General features: G+C 39.8%; 1 protein-coding gene across 1 annotated transcript in view; it reads left to right on the top strand.

The window, feature by feature from the left end:
• The window catches only part of TANC2 (tetratricopeptide repeat, ankyrin repeat and coiled-coil containing 2), a 2,676,984-nt gene that overhangs the window by 2,083,439 nt on the left and 569,495 nt on the right, over positions 1-24,050 (top strand). Inside the window, exon 13 of the mRNA XM_044055212.1 lies at positions 20,804-20,912. Coding sequence (XP_043911147.1) covers positions 20,804-20,912 — 109 coding nt within the window. The remainder of the gene's footprint in view (positions 1-20,803; positions 20,913-24,050) is intronic.

Raw genomic sequence — 24,050 nt, 5'->3', positions numbered from 1 at the left:
CATGTTAAACTCCTTTAACATAGCGAGACACTTTGTAAAAATGACGGAGATCTTGCTTTCTCCTTTGCTTTTTTCAAAACTGTCTTGCTATGTTAAATGGGTTTAACATAGCGAGACAGCTTTAAAAAAAGCAACGGAGATTCTCCGTTGCTTTTTTTAAAGCTGTCTCGCTATGTTAAACTCCTTTAACAAAGCGAGACAGTTTGTAAAAAGCAGCGGAGATCTTGCTTTCTCTGTTGCTTCCGCCCACAGCTCTGATGTACTGTGTAAGCATACGCATGCACAGTACATCGGAACTGCCGCAGAATACCAGACAGCTGCGAAAGGGCAGCAAGGAGGCATTATACAATGCCATTATTTAAGAAAAGTAATTATTTTTTTCATAAATAATGTCATTGTATAATATAATAACCACGCCTGGAGTGGGTAATGCTGGATTACCCACGGTTGTCTTTGTTTGGCCACTGGGCTTCCCGTGACCAAACCACACCAACCGTGGGTAAATCCAGCATTACCCGCACCCAGGCATGGGTTATTGCTATATTATTCCACTGCTCAGGTCAGCAAACAAATGCATAAGTAAAAGGAAGTCACGAGAAGCCATATACAATCTTTTGATCTATATGTAGTATCTTTTGGAATGTAACCTAAGTATTTATTATTGCTAACTGGTAATGATTCCAAAGTACTAGTTGGTGAGTTTCTACAATAGATGGAGTTTTGCTTTTTTTTTTAAAATATTTTTGAATGTAAGAATTGTGATTATAGTTAAAAATGCAGACTCCAAAAGACGGTTTATAAGTCAAAACATCAAAGTACTGACATTCAAAATACCAACAAAAAACACTGAAACCCACAAAAAATAAACCACAAAAAAACAAACACTCCACTTATTTATTTTATTTATTTATTTATTGACATTTGTTAACCGGGTTGGTCCTGCTGGGCTTGTGGCCCATTTTCAGAGGAGACCCAAGGAGAAAAGCTCCAATCAAAAAGGCGATATACAATTAAAAAGCAGAATACACTTTTTCACTAATCGCAGTATTTAAAGCAATAAATATTAATAAGAATAATTTTGCATGTTGATCAATACATCAAAATAACATACAGTGTGTGTTATAGTTGGTAGAAAGCAGGCACAATAGGTCACATAAGAGAGCACACAATAATGTTACACAAACAAGTAAAATTTTACGAGAGTTTCTGTGCAGTCATTCACATTTGAGGGAGAAACAGTAAGAGACACCTTACAATAATTAGACATAAAAATAATTTTGTATGCTGATCAATACATCAGAGTAACACACAGAGTGTGTTATAGTTAGTAGAAAGTAGACTCAATAAGTCACAAAAGAGAACACACAGTAATGTATATACATAGACTTGCAATTTTCAAAACAAGTTTTTGTGCAGTCATTCACATTAGAGGGAGAAGCAGTAAGAATCACCCTAGAAGGAGAGGTGCAAGAAGTAGGGGGAGAGAGGCATCTAGAAGAGTGATAGAGGACTTTTGTTGGGTCATAGCAGGGACAGGTCTTGGAGTTATGAAGGTGAGTCTTTAGTTCATTTCTAAAGTATCGGGAGTGGGTTATAGAGCAGATGTGAAGGGAAACTTGTTCCAAGCCTGAGCAACAGAGTATTTGTAAAGTAGTTTGCCTACAGTTTTTTTTGATTGGTAGATATCCAGTAGGTTCTGGTTAGAGGTACGGAGGGGTTGAGTTGGGGTATAGTTGGAGATCAACGAAGAAAGAGATGGGCAGAGTAATGGTTTGTAAAGAATAGAGTGTAACATTAAAAACTGAGATAGCTGCAGTTGTTTGGGGAGTTCATGCCATTGGAGAGAGTTTAGTGAAATACAGTGAGGTGCATTGTAAGTTAGAGATATGTTTGTTGGAGTTTGTTCAGTGTTGTGACCTGAATATTGGTGAGAACTGGGGTGGCATAAAGGAGGGAGGGGAGGAGGAGTGCCTGTGCTAGGGTGAGTCTAGAGTTGGGGGTTAGAAATTTTTTGTTCGATGTAGTAGGCCCAGTTTCTGATGTGTTTTCTTTATACATTGAAGTATGTGGAGGTTGAATTTAAGCTTGTCATCAATGATGACCCCAAGGAGTTTAGAGTGGGTATCAGTTTGGATGATTGTGTTAGAGGATTTGATAGTAAAGGTGGTATTGTGCTGAGAGAGGGAACGGGGTAGGAAGAGTAGGAGCTTAGTCTTTTTTGGGTTAAGGATGAGTTAATTGTCTGATACCATTTTTCAGTTTATCTGATCTTTTAAACTAAAAATGCAATACAATAAAACAAATACTCCCAACAGTATCATAGGACGTGGTTTCTTATAATAGTGGTTGTGTTATGGAAAAAGTTTTTCCTGAGGTGAGGTGCAGGGCAAGTGTTAGTTTACATTAGTAAGGTGGTGTGTGTGTGTGTGTGTGTGTGTGTGTGTGTGTGTGTGTGTGTGTGTGTGTGTGCGTGTGGGATAAACGAGTTAAAAAAAAATAAATAAAATTTTCAGTACTTTACTAAGTAGTAAAAAAAAAATGAGAGGGCACAGATATTTCTAATTTAGTTCTGTCTCCACTTTAGCTGCATGTTATTGTAATGTACATAACATTGTTTGTATTTATGTATTGTGCATCTAGTTTTAGTCTGTAAATGGGCAGTTGATCCAGTGGGGCTAACTTTTAACAAGGTGAATGAAAGACTAAGCAAGTAAATGAGCAGGCATTTTTAACGGTGCATTTACCACCACTGACTCCAACTCAGTAATATATAAATATATATTCCTTCACAGCTCTTCACTTACTGATGCTTGCAAGCATCTGTCTGTATCCCAGTAACTGACTGCACTGCACAACTCCCACATTATGTAGCAAAACACTGCACTGGAGAATTGCTGCCCTCATTTCCACTTCACTAATTGCTTCCCCCAGTGCAGGCCATCAGGTGTCTTGGCAGATGCTCATTTGCATATGAAATGAAGTAGAAAAATGTTCACTGAAGGGCCAAAATGTAATATGCATATCAGTAAATTTGCAGTTACTTAAGTGTTTTAGAAGGCACTCATTGATCAGGCTTTGTAGCCGTAAGAATTTAGAATGGCATTCAGTGGGTAGTACATGATTTACTCGTGTGCATGAAGTTCAACTAAGGATGTTCTTCATGCTTCACTGTTGCAGTCATCACATTTGGGTTATCTGCTTGCAGTAGCCCTCAGTCAGCCCGATTATCAAAGTCTTGGGTCCTGCTTCGGTTGCTGTCTCATCTTGCGTGACGTCAGGTAGTCAGGCGTATAAAGCATGTAGCCGACGCCATTGCACCAGTCTTTCATGCCGTGTGGTGCCCGAAGCAGAAGCAGTTTGCAGGTGCCGGTCGGCCGACTCCTGAAATTTTTGTTTTCGAGTTTCAGAACTAAAGTCTTCAACTAAAGCTACATACCCCATTGGGAAACTTTTTCTTGCTCTAAACCGATGTCAGTAAAAGTCAGTAATTGTATTTCTTGTGGAAAGCGAATACCTCATAAAGATTTTCATTCATACTGTATTCCTTACCTAGGCCCTGACCATGACGTACCTCGATGTCAGTTTTGTGCCTTATTTAAACCACGAATTATTCGTTGTCAGTAAATTTTCGCTTCTAAATATTTTGGTACTCGGTTCAGTTATTCAGATAGGTCTTCGGTAAGCCACCCGACTACTGACATTTCGAAAAAACGCAAAGATAAAGACAGAGACAGGCTGCCTAGGTCAAAAGCTGCCGACGACGCTTCTCCTAAGCTAGTCGCCAGTTCGCTGGTACTCAGTGAGGTGCTTTTGCAGCCCTTGATACCCGCTACTTCAGATTCGCAGGCCTCTACTGAGACCCCATTCAGAGTCAGGTATGCTGCGACATGCTTCAACCGTGGAACCTGCGGATGTTGCTACCTTGGATCGGTCCGGAGCCGCTGTGCAGGCACCGGCTTCTGAGGGTGTATTCAGGCCTAATGACTTGCATATTAAACCAATGCCATCTTCTTCTTCTAGGCCTAAAACTCGAACCATGCCTAGGAAACCGACACCCAGACCGCATGGTCAGGCCTCTATGCTTAAAAAACAAATGATAAGAATGGCTAAAGACCTTATTACTTTAATCAGGGAAACCAGCCTTCCCCCTCTAAGAGACCTAGGACTGAATTTGCTTATGGTACTTCTGACCAGGATTCTGAAATTTCTGTCTCCTCTGATGACAAGGATTTATCCTTATCTGTCTATGAGGATTCTGATGCAGAGGACTCTATTCCCTCTGCTTCTCCCCCAGAGGATTTTTCTTTTGGTGAAACCTTGCATACTCTTAGGGAGCATTCTCACTGAGAAAGCCAGGATTACTCTGATTCTAAAAAGATTTCTTACTCCTGCCCCAACACAGACTTTTAGCTATCCCTCCTGTGCTGGACATTGTTGACGATGCCTTTTCTGAATCTAGCTTGGCCCCTGACTCTTTACCTCCTGCTCGCAGAAAACCTGATAGATATTACAGGGTTCCTGATTCTCACAAGTTCCTTTTTAAAAATCCTACTGCAGATCCTGAGACCATTTCACAGGGACCCAAGAGCATTAAGGCTTCTACTGCTAAAAATCCTACCCCTTCTGATAGAGACACCAGGGCCCTGGATAGATGGGGTAAGAAGGTGTACACCTCTGCAACCTTGGCCATCAGGGCCTTAAATTGCCAGTTTCATATGTTAAAAGTATCAGCAGCATGTTATTGGATTGCTTAAACAGAAAATGATGTTGATTCCTGATTGTGTTGAAAATAAGGATTTGCAGGATTTAATGCATTCTGCTGAACAGGTTGGAGAACATACTTTGCAATGTGGTTTTGATTCACTAGAAGCATTTTGCAGGGCTGCTGTCACCGGGTCTGTACTTAGAAGGCATGCTTGGCTTAAGCAGCAATCTTTGCCAGATCATGTTAAAACTAAATTGCTGGATGCTCCTTTAAATCAGGACCGCCTGTTTGGTGACAAAGCAGAAGTTGTTCTTAAAAAGATGGAGGAAAAATCTAAATCTAGGCAAACTGTTAAAGATTTCTTACAAGTGCAGCGTCCCAGATTTAGTAGGCATTGGCCCTCAAAAAATTGATCCTTTCCTGCCTCTTTCAGGTCTTCTCCGTTCAAACCCAGAACCAGCAGAACACCCAGGCTTCAGTCCCAGGGTATGCACAGGACTAAGCAGTGGGGGGCTCCCACTTCCAAAGCAGGGAGTAGTAAGACTCCCCCCTATGGTAAGCTGTCTCAATGACTTACCTTTAAAACTTCCAAGCACTTCTCAACTGACTGCTCCTTTAGGGGGAACGATTGCTCTGCAAGCAAAAAACTGGGAACTCATTACCCAGGACAAATGGGTTTTAAACATAGTTTTCCAAGGATACAGATTTCACTTCCACACGTTACCAACTCCAAACGGTTGGCCAGATCTACCCCCAAATCAGTGGTTAGAGGCTCAAAAGCAAGTACTCTGTCTCTTAAGATTAAAGGCTATTCAGACTGTACCAGAAGAGGAAAAGGGACAAGGTTTCTACTCAAGACTTTTCCTGGTACCCAGAAAAGACAACTCATGGCGTCCTATCCTGGACCTGTCTATCCTAAACACCTTTTTGGTGATTCCAAAATTCTAGATGCCAACTCTTCACCAGTTGCTTCCCACGATAGGCAAAGATGCCTGGTTGGCAACACTGGATTTAAAGGAAGCTTACCTGCACATCCCAATCAAGGAATCTTGCAGAAAATACCTACGCTTCAAAGCAGGCTGCATGCACTATCAGTTCTCTGCACTGCCCTTTGGCTTATCAACTGTGCCCTGGGTATTCAGAAAGTGCCTAGCTCCGGTTATTGCATTTTTCAGGCAAAGAAATATTCAAATATATCCATACTTGGACGATTGTCTAATTCAGGCAGAAAGCCAGGACATACTTCTGAATCATCTGGCATTTGTACAAAAGGTGTTAACTTGTCTAGGGTACACTATAAACGAAAATAAATCACATCTGGTACCCTGTCAACAAATTATATTCCTGGGAGCAAGCTTGAACACAACTTTCCAGATGGCTTTCCTCATGCCAGAGAAACAAAATCGTTTAACATCTTAGTTCAAACTAGTGGCCACAAAACCCTGCTATCAGCAAGGCAAATACTGCAAGCCTTGGGGTCCATGGCCTCGTGCATTCTACTAATTCCATATGCAAGACTGCATATGAGGAAACTACAGTGGTATCGAAAAAGTCTATGGTGTCAACATTCTCAAGATCTAGAAGCAATGATTCCCATCATACCTTACCTACGGTTAGAATTCCTTTGGTGGGCAGAGGCCTGCCACCAAAACAAGGGACTACCATTCACTCTATCCCCTGCTGCCCAAACCCTAACAACAGATGCATCAGACTATGCATGGGGGGCTCACCTGGCAAGGAAGTGCATTCAGGGCAAATGGAACCCAAGTCAGATGCACCTGCATATCAATCAAAAATAAATGGTAGCTGTACAGATTCTCTGACAGCCTTCAAGGACCACATTCTCTCAGGACAATTAATGGTAAAGACGGACAACACCACTGTTATATGGTACATAAACAAGCAGGGGGGTACCCATTCTTATCCCCTCTGCAGACTAGCCATGGCCCTGTGGAACACAGCCTTGCGCTACCAAGTGCATCTACAGGCTCAATTCCTGCCAGGAAAACTAAATACACTGGCAGACAAACTAAGCAGAAATCTCATGGATCCACATGAGTGGAATCTGGAACCAAAGAGTTTCAACATAGTGATCAACAAATGGGGGACCCCAGATATAGACCTGTTTGCTTCCCCCCAGAACTACCAGTTGGACAAATTCTGCACAAGGACTCCCCACAGTCAAGCTTGGAAAGTGGATGCTCTGTCCTTCAGCTGGAAAAATCTATCAGTTTATGCCTTTCCTCCTCTGCCTCCCCTCTCCAAAGTACTACTAAAGATCAAACAGGACAAACCAAGGATGATGCTGATTGCACCAGACTGGCCACGCCTACACTGGTAACCCCCTCTTGTGCAGTGTGTCACAGCTGGACCCATGGCACCTACCTCAGACCCCTACCCTGCTGTCTCAGCAGGAGAGCCATATTCTGCACCCCCATCTTCAAACCTTGAACCTGGCAGCCTGGCTAATTACCTAATATCTTTGTTACCATCCCTAAGTAAACAAGTGTTGGATGTAATTTTGGAGGCAAGGAGGCCTAGTACTAGAAAATCTTGTGCTGAAAAATGGAAAAGATTCTGTGCCTGGACCAAACTCAAGGGATGACCACAGCAGTGCCCAATTTACCTCAGATTCTTCAATACTTAACTGAGATGCTTCACAAGGGCCTTTCCTTTTCCTCCATCAAAATTCACACCTCAGCCATTTCAGCTCATTACAACATAGATCCATCCCTCTTTTCTCACCCACTGCTCAAGCAGTTCCTCAGAGGGGCCAAAAACTTAAGACCACCCAGGAGAGCCCCAATTCCAGCCTGGGACCTTGATTTTGTATTGGAAAAACTCACTCTTCCTCCTTTTGAGCCAGCTGCAACTGCAGAGTTAAAATTCTTTTCTTGGAAAACAGCTTTCCTTTTAGCAATCACTTCAGCAAGAAGGGTATCTGAATTACAGGCCCTTATGGCAGTGGAGCCTTTCATCATCTTTCATGCGGACAGGGTGTCCCTCAGGACCAGTCCCTCTTTCATGCCCAAGGTGGTATCCAGTGTGGGTCTTAATCAGTCCATTCATTTGCCAACCCTCTTTTCTAATCTGCAGAACAAAGGGGAACATATACTGCACTCCTTAGATGTGCACAGACAACTTAGATTTTTCTTTGACAGGACTAAACCTCAAAGGAAATCTGAACAACTGCTGGTGGCTTTTGCTGCAGGGGCAGAGGGGAAGGCTATTCCAAAGCAAACCATTTCTAAATGGATAGGCCATTGCAATAATTTCTGCTATAAGTACCATGGAAAACCTATCCCACAGAGGATTAGACCCCATTCAACCAGGGCTGTATCTACCTCTACAGCCTTTCTCAGAGGTGTCCCTACCAGAGACATCCTAGAAGCTGCTACCTGGAGTTCTGTATATACTTTCACCAAGCATTACCATTTGCCAATTTTCTCTAAATCCAGAGCTGGCTTTGCCACTGCAGTCTTGTAAGGCCGTATAGCTGGTCCTTATGCTATCTAAATTCCTCCTCCCATCCTTTGGGAATCTACCCAAATGTGATGACTGCAACAGTGAAACATGAAGAACATAGTACATTTGTGTACACTTACCATAAATGTAGATGTTCGAGTGTATTCACTGTTGCAGTCCTGGTTACCCTTCCTCCAGCCCCCTGACTTCTTTTGGCTATACCTCTATTTCCCTTTACTATACTTTAAAAGCTTTCTGGTGTATTTGCTTTTTTGTTGGAAGTATAACCTTGTGTGTATGTGTGTGTATATATATATATATATATATATATATATATATATATATATATATATATATATAATAATTGCTTCCCATTAAGGGGACACCTGACATCTGGGGCAAGAAAAACTGATGTAATGGCATTGGCTGCATGCTTTATACCCCTGACTACCTGACGTCACAGAAGATGAGACAGCAACCGACGCAGGACCCAAGACGTTGATAATCAGGCCGACTGAGGGCTACTGCAAGCAGATAACCCAAATGTGATGACTGCAACAGTGAATACACTCAAACATCTAATTTATGGTAAGTGTACACAACTGTACTTTCCATGTCACAGCATGAAAGACCACATCTTTGAAAACACTCAAGTATACATAGTCAGAAATAGTAAAAATTATCCCAATTTCTGGAGAAAAGTAATCAGCAAAAATACACAAAGCCAACAGATAATTAACACCCAACAAAAACAAACCGTGAGCAACCGTACCCCATACACCCCTAACCTAATTCTAATGCCAGTGCTAGCCTTGAATCTAACCCTAGTCCTTACCCTGTCTTTAAGCCTAAAGTCCCTGACTTGTACAGATACACCACAAAAGCATTCAGTTGCCTGGCCTTTCAATCTGTATGGCATTCAGCCAAAATGAATTTGGTGAAATGGCTTCAGCAACACTGTCCTCAGTCATCTGTCTGAATACTGTGGGCAAATATTGGTGGAGTGGATAAATGTATTATTCTGCATTTGAAGTCATCAGTTTATACTACACACCATACCTCTCAACCTGGAAACATCAAAAATCTGGGCAAAGACCCATGAAAAGTAGGTACATCTGGCCAAAAATTAGGACACTGATTAACATTAAATTTGCATACATAATCATGTAACCCTGCCCACTCCAGTGGAATTGTGAGATAACAGCATGAAGATTAAAATCACTAAATATTAATAAGTAATGGCATACATTTGAATTTCAGACTTCCTATCCCTCAGAAAATAAATAATGCAAAACCTGTTATTCTAGCAACTATTTGAGTTTACAGGAGCAATATTTAAAATCTGTCCCTATTTTTTGGGCCTTTGTCAAACTATTATTTTTGGCTTTGTCCAGATTTCTTGATCTGAGTGATTGAGAGGTATGCACATAAGCAAGTCACTGCAACTGTTACAGTTACTACCCCCAGGCTGTGCTCGTTCTTAAAATCAGACCCTTCAGAAAGATTTCATTGGTTACTTCGGCATTCATTCCCCACCAACACCTAATCTGCACCCCTACCCAGTACCCAAACTACCTCACCTAGTTCGACTAGTGCCACTGCCCAGCCATATTCTAACAGTACAACAGACACAATGCAATCTGTAAATACCGCACATCTTGTTTAAACTTTGTTTACCATGGTAGTGCTTTGACACTGTTTTTCGAGGTGTGGTTAAGTCTCAATTCATTAGAGTAAGCAGACTTAATACGGATGATACTATTTTTTTGTGAACAGTTAAATGATACATTTAAAGATTTTCTTGATTGTGGCTATGAAATGACTGTTTTGAATGAATTAAAAAATTATGTTTCTATTAATAGAGACACATTATATGTTCCATATTTTAGGAATCCATATCCTGTAAATCATGATATTACAATAGGTTTAACCATTAATCCTGGTGTACAAAGATTTAGATATGTAACCAGTTTTGCTAGTAAGGTTACTCTTGTTAAGCGCACAATCTATAAGTATTGGCCTATTCTGATGGCATCGCCTGAACTTATGAAATTACTAGGTGATAAACCATTTTTTAGTTTTAGGAATATGAGAAGCCTCAAAAGCATGCTATGTTACAAGGACTTCTACTCCCCTTCCAAACTGGTTTTTGATAGACCTATATGTTCTGTGTCCCATTTCGGTACTTATCCATGCCATCACTGCTCCTGTTGCTCTGACTTGGTCAATGTTTTGGAATCTATTAAATATGTGCATGTGAAAACACATTATACATATAATTTTCATATAAAAGCCACGTGTACTTCTACCAACGTGGTATACATGGCATCATGTATTGCATGCCCTGCATACTATGTTGGTAAGACTACACGTAGACTTAAGGACAGGATCATTGAGCACAAGTCAGAAATCAGGAGGCAGTGTGCTCAGAATGCTTTATTCAAACACATTGAGACTTATGGTGATTCACACACATTTAGATTTAGGGTTATAGATTTGGTTGTTCCTTCGAATAGATGTGGTGACATTAATAATTCACTTGAAACTAAAGAATATCAATGGATAGTACGCCTAGGAGCTGATAGTCCCCCTGGCATTAATAGTACTGTCAGCATTAAACCTATCCTTGTTGGATTACAACGCAATATGAAATGAGTATTTTATATTTATATGTACTTTTATGTATCTTTGTATTCATATATTTGAGAAAGTAAAATGTATTATATGCATACTCGTTGTGTATATATGTATGTACACTTTTTAATAGTTTTTTTTAAAGTTTCTTTTAGATATATTTTTCTGAAATGTATTTTAAATTTGTCATATGACTTTGGCTGCAGTCACATGACTTCTTGGCTTGTATAAAAGCAGTTGCTTAGTGTATGTTTGTATTCAGTATTGAGAAAGGGTTATTCCTGAAAGCTTTACATATAAAAATATCACATATAAAAATGTTATATAAGTAAATTAAAAACTGAAAACTTTTCTGCATTTAAAATAACAAAATATTAATCTCTCTTTACTGCTATCTAGTGACCATAGCAGAAAAATGCAGGTGGACATAAATAGAAAAAAAAAAATAAAGTGCAGAAATCTTATCCTATACCAATTAATTCACAGTCTAGCCACTCTCATTTTAATACTGAACCTGTACTTAAATTCCCATTACGTCCTGGGCTTCTGTTAGCTTCCAGGATTAGTTACCAGTACAATTCACGTTACTCGATTTTGCTCTCCCAAGTACCCTCCTTAAAATCAAGTGGAATTACTTCTATCGCTTATCATGGACTTAATGAGAATTTAAGTACAAGTTCAGTGTTAAAAATAAGAGCGGCTAGACTGTGAATTACTTTGGTATAGGATAAGATTTCTGTACACTACTTCTATTTATGTCCACCTGCATTTTTTGTGCTTTGGCCACTGCATGGCAGGAAAGAGAGATTAATATTTTGTTGTTTTAAATGCCGAAAAGTTTTACATTTTTAATTTACATAGATAACATTTTTTATATGTGAAAATTTTTAACATTTATACATTTACAAGTTTTTCATTTTATATGGAGGATTCAGCATTTATTTATAGCATATTTTATGCAGAAGAAGAACTGTGATTATTTTTGAGATCTGTAACTTGTTTTAATGAGTGTTTGACTATTATTGGATTGTGTATAATTGATAGGTGGAGTTTTTTGATATATAAAGCCAACAATTTTATGTGGAATTTTATCTGAATAAGTCTTGAAAACGCAGTGATTCAGTTAAAGTATGAAGTTTTTTGCTTGCCTTTTAATAAATTGTTTATTTTGCAAAAGACTACATATAACTTACCATCGTGTCTAATGTGTGCACTGTGCAGGCAGTATAGCTTTTACAGCTCCAAGTTCCAACTTTCGTTTTCTGGTCTCCAGAACAAAACAATGGCCAGGACAGTCATCTGGCTAGTTTGATGTGCAGTGGCAGATATTTTGTAACCAGCTGATTGACTGACTGTTTGCCCCTTGCACGACTCGGCTGTGTCACATTTAAAATTCCTGCTTTCATTACCATTTTTTCCTGACTGCAAGTCAGAGTAAGATTAGGTACTATTTCTACAGCACTACATAGGTCATACACAAACATAGTTTATTGCAGGCCATTGCTGAGATGATTCAAGTACCCATAGTTTTATTTGTTTTATTCCTAAAAGTGATCATCCTTCAACAAACAACTATTTATCATAGTGTTATAACTGTGTTATTATAATGCATGCCGATCACTGTACATTTAATTATGGGCCATGTTCTGCTCCATTTTACCTTTATGTTTTATTTGACTGTAAATGCATTTATATTTTAATGTAATTATTATAATTTATATAATTTTATTTATTAATTTACTGCTGATTGTCTGACAGACTGACTTAATTGGCAGTGCTGCAGTCTATGTATTGTAATCTGACTACAGAAAGCAAATCAACCCCACAGTAAGTTGCCCCCTCCCACTTGCATCATCAGGAAGTGGGACCACATGACTCATAGTCAGGAAATACTTTGATAGCTGCTCAATGTGGTAAATACAGGTCTATATTATTTTGTCGACATTTTTAACAGAGAATGCTGTTTCAGCAACAAACAGCAAACTGTAAATACAGCGAAAGTTCAGGTCAGCGATTTTTTCCTAGGGAAAAAAATTGCTTGGCTGTCGCTGTGACATTGCCCTTTACCCCACTGTAGTGCGATCTCAGAGTTGGTATATTTAGTTAGGGGGGTATGGGGGGCACATTGGAGAGTATGGGGGTGAAGCCCCCCCACTTTGAAATGTTTTAAGTGCTGTGTTGTGTCTTGTTGTTCTACCAGTTTTTCCCCTAGGAAAAAATTGGTGACCTGGCCTTTTGCTGTATTTGCAGTTCGCTGTTTATTTGTCGCTGAAACGGCATTCGCTGTTATGCCATCTTGTCAAGATATTATAGACCCGTTAAATACATAATGAACCAAATCTGTACAAATCTGGCAAAGAATTATAGTAAAAAAACACACACATATTTGTGAAAAAACACTTAATTTTAAAGTATTGCAAAGTAAAACAGTAATACTGGAAAACTGAGGGCTCTATATTTAAAACATTAACCCAGCCTCCAACTATGTCACCATCCAAAACAATGTCACTACTCTCTCTGCTGTCCCTTATTTTAATTCCATATCTCCTCTCCACTTATGAAAATCAGTCTTACCTAGGATTTCAATACCAAAAGTGTCAAACTACCCCATTTGTGTCAAATATGGCAGGTCACCCATTAGTTAATCTTGTACCCAATTCCTTAACCACAATATACCATCAGCCTATTCAAGCTAGATACATCAGCTCAAAATCTAAACATTATCAAAGACTTATAAACAGATTCCTGGAGCTCATCGTAAACCTACGCTATAACCTCACAATGGATGGAGATATTCACCCAAACCCTGGCCCTTCCACTCTAGATAGCGCAACCTCATATGATAATAACCCTACCAAATCACTATCTATTAATAGGTCCCCCAACTCCCTCCTGGTCTGCCATCTAAATATTAGAGGCATAAATTATAAGGTTCATAACTTACATGCCCTCTTACAAGGCCATTCCCCTGATTGTCTGTGCCTAACTGAAACCTGGCTAAAACTATCAACCTCAGATAATGAAGTTTTACCACCTGGGTATAATATACTTAGACTTGACCACACTACTAGGAAGGGAGGGGGGTAGTTGTACTCTTCAAATCTTTACTAAATGTTACCTTAGACCCCATACAATTACCCCAGGTCAATAAAGCAGAAATACTTTCTACCAAGTTCCAAATTAACAAAAACAATTGCATAAATATTGTCTGCTTGTACATTCCCCCAGGGAATAATACTAAAACCCTAGAAGTTATCCTCCACTGGTTAGCTAATAACTATCCACAAGAAACTATAGTACTTGGAGATTTTAACATTGACTGGAACACCTGCTCCTCTCAGTCTCCTACCACCCATGTAAACCTGTATGGGCTCACACAGGTCATATCCACCCTCACCAGATTAGGTAAACTTAACCAAAAAGAAAGTATACTGGACTAGATACTAAACAATAGCCACCCCCAAATGTATACATCAGGGACCATCCCTGATGACCTCAGTGATCACTTTCTCGTGTTTATTTGTAAACACAAAACCTATAATTCCCATCAGCCCACCTATAGAACAGTAAGAAATAATAAAAGCTTTAATCCTAACAAGTTTCAGGACAAACTTAAATCATGCAGTTTGTCTGCCCTAAAACACTTGCCCCTAGATGAAGCTGATGCTTACTTTAACAATAAATTCCTTACCATGCTCCTGCTCTCCCCACTAGGATCAAAACAAAGGTTTCCCCATGGCTCTCTAAAGAAACCAAATCAAAAATCATCGTCAGGAATAAGGCATGGGATACATGGCATGCTACAAAAACCCCTCTAGATCAAATTAAATTTCGGCAAATAAGGAACAAGACAAAAAGATCCATCTTACTAGATAAAAAAAAAAAACTATTACTTCCATCTCCAGCAAGGAAACCAAAATAACCCTCAAAAATTCTGGACAGGTATAAACAAACTACTGCACCCAGGTCAAACCACCACTCCACCTCCCTCATACTCTACTGATAAACTACCAGAGGATGTCACTAACATTTTTAATAGTTTCTTTATTGAGACTATCCAAGCCCTAGCTAGCCAATTACCCCTGAACTCCTCTAACATACAGGATACCATTCCCAGTACCCAGCCCTCCTTTAGCTTCCAACCAGTCTCTACATCTTTCATTCATATTCTAATAAAAAAATTAAAACCTACTACCATAGCCACTGACCTTCTCCCTGCTGAATATTTACAAAAAGCTGCAGATACTATAGCGTACCTCGTTTCCATTCTAATTAATCGGACCATATCAGAAGCCACAGTCCCCTCTATCTGGTAAATATCTCGTGTCATACCCCTCCATAAAGGTGGTAGCTCTACTGAATTATCTAATAATAGACCCATAGCCATCTTGTCACCTCTGGCAAAAGTCATGGAAAAGTGCATCCACAAACAACTTCTGTACTTCCTAACCCAGAACAATCTACTGGCTAAATCTCAGCATGGCTTCAGACCACATCATAGTACCACCACAGCCCTCATCACCTTCTTTAATTCTATAAACTATAACAGGAACAACAACAAATTATCCTCAGCCCGATCTCTCTAAGACTTTTAATATGGTTAACCACCATCTACTCATCCACACCCTGACAACAATGTCTCTAGGCAATCACTCTCTTCAGTGGTTTCAATCCTATCTGCACAATAGACAACAAGCCGTCCTATGGCAGAACAAACTATCCACCCACCTACCCAACACCCTAGGTGTCCCCCAGGGGTCTATTCTGGGACCACTACCATTTTCCATTTTTATTAATGACCTCCACAGTGTCATCCCAAAAGCTAACTGCATTCAATATGCGGACAACTCCATGTTGATCTGCACTGGCACCTCCGCTACAGAGCTGCAGACAATTACTCAGAGTACTTTTAACTTAGTTGAAAATCGGCTTGCCGACCACTGTCTGATTCCAAATCCCAACAAAACAAAGCTCCTACTTTTCTCCCCCACCCAAAGATCCCTGATGTTATCTCTCTCCATTAAGTCTAATAATGGTACCATAATCTCCGCAGATGCCCACACGAAACTTCGTGGAGTTATTGTAGACAACAATCTAAAATTTGATGTGCACGTTAACAAAACTATCAAAACCATTAATAAAAGACTAGGCTCACTATATAAGATAAAGCCATTCCCAACCCCATCTGCTAGGACTGCTATTGCCCGCTCCATCTACTCTCTACCCTCTTCTATGATTCCCCTTTACTTGCCAACTTAAATAAAACTGAACTTAAACTCTCTAGCTGCTATAACAACATAGCTAGATTTGCCACTGGCCTGCCCTATAGAACACATCACTGCAGAAACCTAAAAAATCTCGGATGGCTAGAGCTACCCAGGCAGATTCAGTATAACCAACTTATTGTGGCTCACAAAGTACTTAACCAACCTGAAAATACAACTGCTTTGAAAAAGATCATCTATCCCCACTCCAACCTCAGACCACTTCGCTCATCTAGTAGAATGGTAGTACAAATTATCAAGTCCAACAATTCAGCTGAAGTGTCTCTGTTCACCAACTCTGTTGGCAAAGCTTGGAACAACACTACCTGCTAACATTACCGTAGACACTACCATATCTCAATTTAAGAAAACTCTCAAGCCAGTATTTCAAGTTTCAATGGCTATGTCCTTGCTCCAAGCCTGACTAAATATTTAGTCTTACTAGTGTACCAGTACTATTTTGCAAATTGAACTCAACTGTGTTTTAATTGTTAAGCCAGATTAGAAGTTTGTGAGATTGTATAATTTATACTCCTCAACAGAGTCTGTAAATTATGTTTAATTTGTACTATGTTAAGTTTGCTTGTGTAACTTCCTTTGGAGCTTTTCTCCCCGGGCCTCCGCTGAAATTGGACATGTATCCAGTCGGACTATCCCAGTCAACAAATGTAAAATAAAGTAAATAAATAAAATAAAGGTTAAGTAATGTTATTCATAACATACAATATTAACACACATTTCAACAGTGCCAAAAGCTTTTTTTTAAGTACTTGTCTTTTTAGCATCCATCCATTATTTAAAACATTGACACAGCTAAAGAAAACGAGCCATATCCATTGATATCGGCAAATGAAGTAAAGACTCGCCACTTTTTGCAGAACAGATTATTACTATTAGGGGTCAGATGTTATGTTTCTTAAACTGTTAAATAATTAATCTGCTGATGGATGGCATAAAGGGTATCTAGATTACAAAATCCAAGTTCTCAAATACATTGGGTATTCACTCCAAAGGCACAAGCCATTCTCTCTTAAACAGAAGTCAGGGGTCAGGCACCATAACTGATCATGCATCAGCAGTATTGAAAGAAAATGTAAAAAAAAGAAACAATCTTGATTTAAAAGGACCACTCGGGAATATGTGGCACCCCATTATTTTAGCCTCAAAACTGGGAAATTATGAGGAATTCAGTATGGTTGAGAGGTATGATACACACTGGAATTATTTAAAAGATTTTTGTTGATTTAAATATTCTCATTATATTAGTATAACTTGTTTAATGATCATGGCACCTTCCTGCTTGTATTGACACAGTTATGTCATTTCTGGCTTTGCACTGAGCGTGCATGTTTTAATATACTCTATGGTAAACATGCAGTACAAGGTAACTGTATGCTTTCTTTGATGGACGGTGTGGCTGACAACTTGTGGTTTTGTATTTCCTTTGCAAGAAATGTATTTCTTGATGCAGCTGTTGGGAGCAGTAGAAGAAAATGAATGTGGTTATGCATAACTCTTTGAGTTTATAGATTTCACAGTAGTGTAAAGTCAGGCAGCTCTAACCATTATAACAGCACAACTTTATTTCTAACGGATACTGGCCAAGGCTCTTGCCACCCCTATAGTGGCTTTATTAGATGGTGTTCCAAAGACCAAATTGCCACCGTAACAGCTACAAACCAATGCAATCTGAGAGTCATGCTGCTCAATGCTAGAAGTCTAAATCTCAAAATGCACTCGCTCGAAGCACTCCTTAAAATGGAGAAAACCGACGTTTGTGCTGTAACAGAGACCTGGTTCAAGGCAGCAGAAAGCACCCCTGCACTGCCAGGCTATAACTCATTCCACACCTTTCGGCCCCAGAACTTGGACTGAAGCTCCAAAGGTGGTGGTGTTTCCATATTCATAAAGGATGCACACACCTCCAGACTGGTAGCCCAACATAACACATCTGAGATAGTTCAGGTGCAGCTAACATTGGGAAAGACAGCGATTCAGGTCGTAGCCTGCTATAGGTCCCCAACCATGTCCTAAGCACCCTGGAGAATATTAGGATCCAACCTAACACTCTCATACTGGGCAACTTCAACTACCCCTCCATTAACTGGGAAAACTACTCGTGCACCAATACACTTGCCCAATGCTTTCTGGAATTCATTAATTCCAATACCATGGACCAGCTCGTTCTTACTCCCACTAGAGGTAGCAACATCCTTGACCTGGTCGTTACAAACATGGGCAACCATTGCTCTACACCAATAGTCAACTCCTCCCTGGTTAGATCCGATCACAAACTAACTCCTCCCTGGTTAGATCCGATCACAAACTAATCACCTTGGAAATCCACATCCCTCCTACGCCCCCCCCCCCCACAAAGGTAACTGCCATGAAAAACTTCTCCAACGCTAACCTTGGGCTCCTAAAAACAGAGGTGTCTTACTTCACGACACCCATGCAAATGGAGAATAGTTGCATGACTGCCGAATCATACACCAGTGCACTGTGTGAACACGGACACAAATGCATGGATCTCGCCATACCCAATAGAAACAAGACGCTCTCCTCAAAATAAAGGAAGCCAATCTGGTGGTCACCTGCCATAAACAAACTCTACAACAGGAGGAGGAAACTGATGCGGAATAAGGTGAAGTCCCAAGACTGGAAAATCTCTCTTATTAGCCTCAACAAAAGGTTGAGATCCCTCATCAAATCCTCTAAAGCTAGCTATGAAAACAGAATTGCAGCAGATAGTAAAGACAACCACAAGGCCTTCTATAGTTATGTAAAGAATCTCCACGGCAGTACTCAGATTTGCTCTGAGCTACTGCACAATGATACCTCCTATACCAAGCCAACAGATATTGCCAATATACTGGCCAACAGATTCAGTGCTAACTTTACCCCCCCCCCCCAAGGACCAATCACAATAAGAGTAGATTGCCAGGCACCCAGTATTACAACTGCACAGGTTAAAACAGCACTGTCCAAGGCCAAGAATACAGCTTCTGTGGGACCTGACAATATCCCTGGTTGTGTTCTACATGACCTACAGAGTGAACTGGTATCTCACCTGTGTACCCTGTTCAATCACAGCCTCACCTCAGGCTTTGTCCCTACCATGGTGCACTGCTACAGTCATCACTCTCCATAAAGGAGGAGCAACTACAGACCCTGGGAACTATCGCCCCATTAGCCTGATGAGTCTGATATGCAAAGCTATGGAATGCATCATCATGGACCTAATAAACAAGGGTATAGGGAATCTCCAAACTCTGGATCCTACACAGTTTGGTCTTGTGAAGGGTAGATCATTTCTGCTCAATTTAGTCAACTTCTTTGAGTCGGTCACCAGAGCTGTGGATGAAGGCGTGGTGATTCATACAGCCTACCTTGATCTGGCCAAGGCCTTTGATACCATTCCCCACTCAGGAATCATATAAAAACTCACTAAGCTAGGCATCAACCCCTATATCACTAGGTGGGCTGCAAACTCGCTCGCAGATAGAACCCACAGTGTGAAAGTAGCTGACTCTGTTAGACTGCCGACCAGTCACGAGTGGAGTCCCACAGGGTTCGGTCCTGGGTCCTCTCCATTTTGGTACCTACTTCTTTGAAGTCCAGGCCAACACGAAGGGACTCTGGCTGACAAAGTTCACAGATGATTGCAAGTTGGGAGCTATTAGAACCATGACCTTAAGCTCAGTGCCCACAAATGTGTCGTCACCCCACCCCCCTTGGGAAAAACCTGGTTCCCTTGAATTACCAGATTGATGGTAGTCCACTGAACACAGAAGGCGTTATAAGAGATCTGGGAACACTGGTTGACAGCAACCTCTGTCTTGACCACCATGTTGCCACTGTGGTCAAAAAGTCCTTCTATGTGGTACTTCTCATTACTAAGGGTTTTGCATCCAGGCAGAAAGAGGTCATTGTCTCCCTCTACTCTTCCCTCATTAGGCCGATCATCGTGTACAATGCCCCATTTGGCATGTACCTCACTAGACACCTGCAACAACTGGAGAGGTCACAAAAGTACCTCACAAATAGGATCCTAGGCCTTAAACACTTGTCCTGTATGGACAGACTCAAAAAACTCCAACTATTCTCTGTCTCATATTGTCTACTTAGAGAATATTTCTGTTTGACTTACAAAGCCATGTCTGACCCAGCTATGTTAAAAATGCTACATCTAAAGAAATCCCAATCCCTCCGCACCACACGCTCCAGAGACCTCAACCTCATTACCACACTCAACAGAACATGCTGAATGGACAGGTTTATAACCCAGAGACTGCCCATGCTATGGAATAGACTTCCCATACATGTCAAGCAGAGCACCTCACTGGCCCTCTTCAAGAGAAATCTTGATGAGTGGATGGAAAATAGAAAATTCATCCCAGGGATCACTCCAGTGGCTCTACTCAACAGAGGCACTGGGAACTACGGTCGGGTTGCACTATGCCATGGTAATCCTATGGACTAGGCTTGTAAAGGCTCCAGGGCCCATTAGCGTAGTACCCACCTATGAACCTATGAATGAGTCACACATTGCTCATCTATTTAAGAGAAGTATTGAAAGCTTTTAAAGGAATTCTTTTCTCTGTAGCAGAGTATATGTTAAGCACATATATTTATTTAGAGTATACATTTTTAAGCAAATAACCTTTACTGTACTACAGATGTTGTTTTAATGTTGTGACTTGAACTGAATATGTTCTTTCCATCCTATATGCAGGAGTGGACACACATTACTTGCATTCTGGTTCTCTCGTCAGGAGGGGAAGCTCAACCGACAACAGACTATTGAACTTGGACATCACATCCTGAAGGCCCATATATTTAAGGTAAAAATGGCACCAGTTCAAGTCTACGTCACTGTCTGCAGGGAGTTAAATAGTTCCACATTTCTTAGGTCAGACATCTGTTTCACTTACGGACATTTTAAGTAAATTTGTAGCTGTGTTGCATATTTAGCAAACTGCATTAGTTCCGTTGATCACTAATTTAAAAAGTGGACAGGTGGTGATAGTCTTATACTTGTTTTCTCAAAAGGTATACTGAATGACACAGGAAGCTTCTGTTGTGTAACTGAGTTTATGCAGCACTTGTTTTGCTTCAGTAACAGGTTGTACATTGTATAGCAAAATCGTTTTTGAACACTGAAAAATGGAAACAGAAAAGAAAAAAAATGCCCAACTGAAGTATTTAGAGAGAATGTAGATTAGCTATAAAAGCCAATGACATTCTGTAGTTTGCATTTGCATCATTCCTTTTCTGGAGGTTTAGAAATGTTGAGAATTAAGAATGGCCTGCATTATGTAATTAAAGTTTCCACTTAGGCTGTTATGAAGTTATTTTTATTAACCTTGAGGTAATACAAACTGGGAGGGAAGCCTTTATATGCCATAGGCCATTCTTTGTGTGTTTGTGAGTATGTATCCACACACACACACACATATACGTATATGTGTATGTATGTATATATATATATGTATATATATATATATATATATATATGTATGTATGTGTGTGTGTGTGTGTGTGTGTGTGTATGTATTTTAGTGTTATAGACAACTGGTTTCAAGTTGCAGTTGTTAGAGATAAAAAAAAGCCAGTACTGCTGATTGAAAATCAGCTGATCGTATGTGCCAGCTTTTTTTCTTTGCCAGAACATGTTACAGTTAGATTGCATAATTTAACATTTCTTTACTGTATTATGATCTTGGAGTTGTTGTATACAGCTAGCAGGTATGTGTGTGTGTGGGAAGAGGGGGTCCCCCCTTGCAAAAAAAAAAAAAGTTTAACTGTCTGTATTTTTCGATCGGCAGGTGATTGAATTGTGTCCATTACTTGCATTTGATATTTTTAGTTTTCGATGTATGGACCTAGACTAATTAGCATATGTTTTTAAATTACTGTAGTTATGTAAAGTGAATGCAAAATAAATGTGTATTTCTGGAGTTTTAGAGTGATGTTTAATCAGCTCACAACACTGTGCTTAATAAACTGCTTGTTTTTAAAAGTTCAGTATTGATGTCATTGTGAAACTAATGCCGGCATTCTTCACCTCCATAACAGCTTTTAAACTGAATTTCAACTTTATTTTAAACTTCAGAAGTATTTAGTTCTTCTAACAACCTCTCTATGTTTTACAGAAAATACTGTAGTTATCGTTTAGCGTTTTTAGAGGAAACTCTACCCCATGAAATAGACTGTTATATTCAAAGATATTCTGTTGTTATATTATGCTGTCCACATTAGCAAGGTAAAGGTAACAGGTCAAATGATGTGTACACTGCAGAGATAGTGACATGTCTGCTTATATAAAATTCTAATGGAACATGGACTATTAGAATTCCACCAAGAAAATTATCTGATCACGACAAACACTTTTTAGCAGTCTACAATCTGGCTTTACACATAGATCTTGCCATATGGTCAGTACCTAAATCAGATTGACTAATATAGTTTGCAGTCATAGATGGAAGAACTGTGTACAGTCTGCAAAACCAAGACATGGAGTTGACTAATCTAAAGAAAACAAGAAAAGCCTTCAGGTTATCTAAGTGAGAGCTTAACAATAGTACATAGTAATATGCAGTGGAAATGAAGAATAGATTTAAGTGGTCAGGCCTGATCAATAGAGTGCCTGAAGAACTTAAAAGTTTGTCTGCTTATTGAAGTGTCAGGACTCATAATGCTGAGTCCCGAAATACTGAAAAAAAGACCAAAAATATAGAAGAAGAACAAGCATCAAACATAGCTGTTCTTAACAAAATAAAAGTACGCTTTCGTCATTCTGAGGAAGTCTTCGGACGAAAGCGGACAATAAATTATAGTACGCTATTGGATTTGACTGTTCTTTTGCCATCTTGACTGTGGTACGTTTATTTTGTTTTGTTTTGGTTCTGCATTTACTTTGTTTTATAGCTGTTCTTAAACTTGTTTTTTTTTTTGCAGGGGGGCAATCCTTGCCTGCACCCTCTCTAGTGTGGGGACTTGCTGGCCACATGCCCTGAATTTATATATATGAACTTTGAGATTACCATACCTCAGGAAAAGGGAATATTCCAATAAATGGTCCTGGCCGTACCCTCCCTCATGCCACACCTTTTTTCTGCAGGAAGGCCATATCAGTCAGTCCAGGAGTAAATTTGTGGATTTCTCTCCAGTCATGTAGTTTATTTTTAAAGGAAAATAGTGATTCATGTTGTATTGCAGTACTTAATCCCCACCAAAAATGTTTTGATAAAAGGATTGTCATGCTGTTTGATGTATAGAATGAAGTTCTTACATGCCCTGAAACATATCCTCAATCGACACTGCGCACACTGTGTTTCTTTTACTTGAGAAATATGTAGTATATGGAAGTCTGAATTTTGGTCATTCATTCTCCGCGTTTCAGGACTCTGCATTGCAAGTCCCTACATTTCAAATGCTTACTTAAATGTTCATGTAATTGGCCTTGACATGGCAACAGAAATGTTCCAAACAGAAACAGGTTTAAGCAGACAAAATGTCTGACTGTGTAGGCTTTAGAAGTGGCTGAGAAAAGGAGAAAGGGCAGTGGAGGTATGGAATTTGTCATACTGAATAAGGAGTTCCAGATAATGGCAAGTAGATGTAAATAGGCATGTTTAAGTAACTAGTACAGAGAACTAGAAGAAAATAATAAAATGGTAAAGACAAGAAATCTGTTCAGAAAAGCTGGCTATTTTTAAAGGAAGCTTCCATATAAAATGGGCAGGATAAGGCACGGGTTGGATGGACCTAGCAGATGACATTAAAAAGAGACGGCAAGAATATGAAGAACAACTGTATTTGAAGGACTGTAACATCACCAATATGTATGATGGTATGTTCTCTGATTTAAAGCCAGACATCCTGAAGAGTGAAGTTAAATGGGCACTAGAAAACCTTGCTAATAACAAGGTTACAGAAAGTTACTGCATTCCATCTGAACTGTTTAAAGACTTGCAAAA

This window comes from Protopterus annectens, chromosome 13.part0, assembly GCF_019279795.1.
Source record: "Protopterus annectens isolate FY-2018-M chromosome 13.part0, PAN1.0, whole genome shotgun sequence".
NCBI lineage: Eukaryota > Metazoa > Chordata > Ceratodontiformes > Protopteridae > Protopterus > Protopterus annectens.
This window is presented reverse-complemented; position numbering and strand designations above follow the sequence as displayed.